A 2569-nucleotide genomic window follows, 5' to 3' on the forward strand; every position below is an offset into this window, starting at 1 on the left:
CCCGTGGGACCCTGGGGATGGGGGGGGGCTCACCTCATGGCTTCTGCTGACCCCGTGAGGACGGTTTGGGGGTGCTCAGCCCCATGGCTGTGGGGTGACCCCAGTGGGGAATTTGGAGGGGTCAGGGTTTGACCCAAGTTGGGGCTGAGTGTGTGTGGGGGGGATACGGGGGACAGCTGGGGGCAAGGAGAGGGATGGAGGGATGGGGATGGAGACGGATGGAGGAATGGGGAGATGGAGATGGATGGAGAGATGGGGAGATGGATGGGAATGGATGGAGGGATGAGGAATGGATGGGAAGTAGATGAAGACATGGAGATGGAGGAAGGTGCTTGGATGGAGGGATGGGGCCAGCCAGGGAACAGATACTGGGATGGAGGTGGATTGAAGAATGGGAACAGATGGAGGAACGGGGAGGGATGGGGAGATGGAAATGGATGGAGAAATGAGGACAGATGGAGGGATGGAGTCAGTGGGGAACAGCTGGAGGGAAGGGGATGGATGGGGAGGGATGGAGAGATGCAGATAGGTGGGGATGGAAGGAAGGGATAGAGAGGGATGGAGATGGATGGAGATGGATGGAAGGATGAGGTCAGACAGACATGAATGGAGGCACAAGGACGGACAGAGACACCCCAGGAGATGCCACTTACCTCCACGTCCCCCTTGTAGGCGCCTTCCTGGTGCACGTGGCCAGCTCCTGCCCGCTGGCCAACAACGGCTCCGTGCTGGATTTCGACTTCGCCCTCGTCTTCAACAAGAACCCGCTGGTCTGTTACGAGCCCGACGCCCGGCGCTTTACTGCCTGCGACTGGGGGCTGCTCCGTCCCTACGCCACGGTCCTTGCCGCCATCCTCAACAACGGCACCGCCTGGGTGCAGCGCGCCGAAGCCCGGCGCCGGGCTTGCCGCGACCTGGCCCCCCGATTCTGGTCCTCCACGGCGCTGCGGCGGAGTGAGCCCTGCGGCGCAGGGGGGCTTTGCACCCCGGGGGGATCACGCATGGGGGCTTTGCACGGGGACGTGGCGTAGGGAGTTGTGTTGAGGGTGTTGCAGAGCATGTTGCATGGGGTCATTGCACAGGGTGTTGCATGGAGCGTTGCACAAGGCTTTGCATGGGGCTGTTGCGTTGCACCTTGCACGGGGATGTTGCATAGAGCATTGCACAGGGCATTGCACAGGGGCGTTGCACGGGGATGTTGCATGGAGCGTCACCCCGGGCTTTGCATGGGGCTGTTGCAGAGCACGTTGCATGGGGACGTTGCACGGGGATGTTGCATGGAGCATTGCACAGGGGCATTGCTTTGCAGAACACGTTGCACGGGGATTTTGCATGGGGCATCGCAAGGGGGGTGTTGCAGAACACGTTGCACGGGGATTTTGCACGGGGCATCGCAAGGGGGGTGTTGCAGAGCATGTTGCACGGGGATATTGCACGGGGCATCGCAAGGGGGGTGTTGCAGAGCATGTTGCACGGGGATATTGCACGGAGCAACACCCCGACCTTGCGCAAGGCATCGCACGGAGCATTCCACTTGGGGACGTGGCATGGAGACGCAGCATGGGGTGGGGAGGGGGGCTCACCCCGGCACTGACCGTCCTCCCTCCCCGCTCCAGCACCCCCTCAAGCCCGCATCATCTCCTCCAAGACCAGCAACACCAGGGCATCCGTCCTCCTTACCTGCCACGTCTGGGGCTTCTACCCCGCCGAGGTGACCGTCAGTTGGCTGCACAACGGGAACGTCGTGGGCCCCGGTGACCACCCCCCCACCTCCGCCATCCCCAATGGCGACTGGACCTACCAGACGCAGGTGACCTTGATGGTGGCCCCGACAGCCAGGGACACCTTCGCGTGCGTGGTGCAACACGTCAGCCTGGATAAGCCCCTCCTGGAAGAGTGGAGTGAGTCGGGGGGAGGGGACACCCACCTGGACGTCTGGGTCCTCGCCACGTCCCATCTCACCCCCCCTCACCGTGTCCTCGCAGGTCCCGGCTTGTCCCCGGGGTTGACAGCGAAGGTGGCCGTGGCCACGGTGCTGATGGTGTTGGGGCTCAGCTTCTTCGTCGTCGGTGTCTACTGCTACCGGGGCAAGCCACCGGCACCGGGTGAGCGGTCAAGGAGGGACAGGGACAATGGCCTGGGGGGGGGGACAGGGACAGTGGCCTGGGGTGACACGGACCCTCCTCACCCCCTCTACTCCCTCTTGCAGGTTACACTCCCCTCCCTGGAGACACCTACCCCGCAGGTAATGGCACATCCAGCCCATCCCCATCCCCTGTCCCCAAGGGGCACGTCACCCCTGCTGCCACCCTATGTCCCATTCCTCCCCCCCCAGGAAGCATCTGAGGACCCCCAGGACAGTGACCTCCTGGCCCTGACAGTCCCCCCCCCTTTGGTGTCCCCATCACCCTGGGGGTGACGCCACGGTGCTGACAATAAAGATGCTCCAGGGTGGTTTCGCGGTGACGGGGTGGTTTGGTAGTGGGTCCCCGCGTCGTCCCACGGAGGGGAAGGTCTGCGGGGTGGAGGTGGCACCAGCGGGACCAGGCACGAGGGACACTGGGCACGA

At 63.6% G+C, this 2569-nt stretch overlaps 1 protein-coding gene across 1 annotated transcript in view; it reads left to right on the top strand.

The window, feature by feature from the left end:
- Positions 1–2384, top strand: part of LOC104833322 (HLA class II histocompatibility antigen, DM beta chain) — a 5126-nt gene extending 2742 nt beyond the window's left edge. The window contains exons 2-6 of the mRNA XM_010569910.1: positions 673–954; positions 1617–1901; positions 1986–2105; positions 2210–2245; positions 2336–2384. Of these exons, the coding sequence (XP_010568212.1) occupies positions 673–954; positions 1617–1901; positions 1986–2105; positions 2210–2245; positions 2336–2346 (734 nt within the window). The 3' untranslated portion in view covers positions 2347–2384. The remainder of the gene's footprint in view (positions 1–672; positions 955–1616; positions 1902–1985; positions 2106–2209; positions 2246–2335) is intronic.
- The last annotated feature ends 185 nt before the right edge of the window (positions 2385–2569 follow it).

The sequence above is a fragment of the Haliaeetus leucocephalus genome, unplaced genomic scaffold (genome assembly GCF_000737465.1).
Source record: "Haliaeetus leucocephalus isolate CR32 unplaced genomic scaffold, Haliaeetus_leucocephalus-4.0 Scaffold282, whole genome shotgun sequence".
Lineage (NCBI taxonomy): Eukaryota > Metazoa > Chordata > Aves > Accipitriformes > Accipitridae > Haliaeetus > Haliaeetus leucocephalus.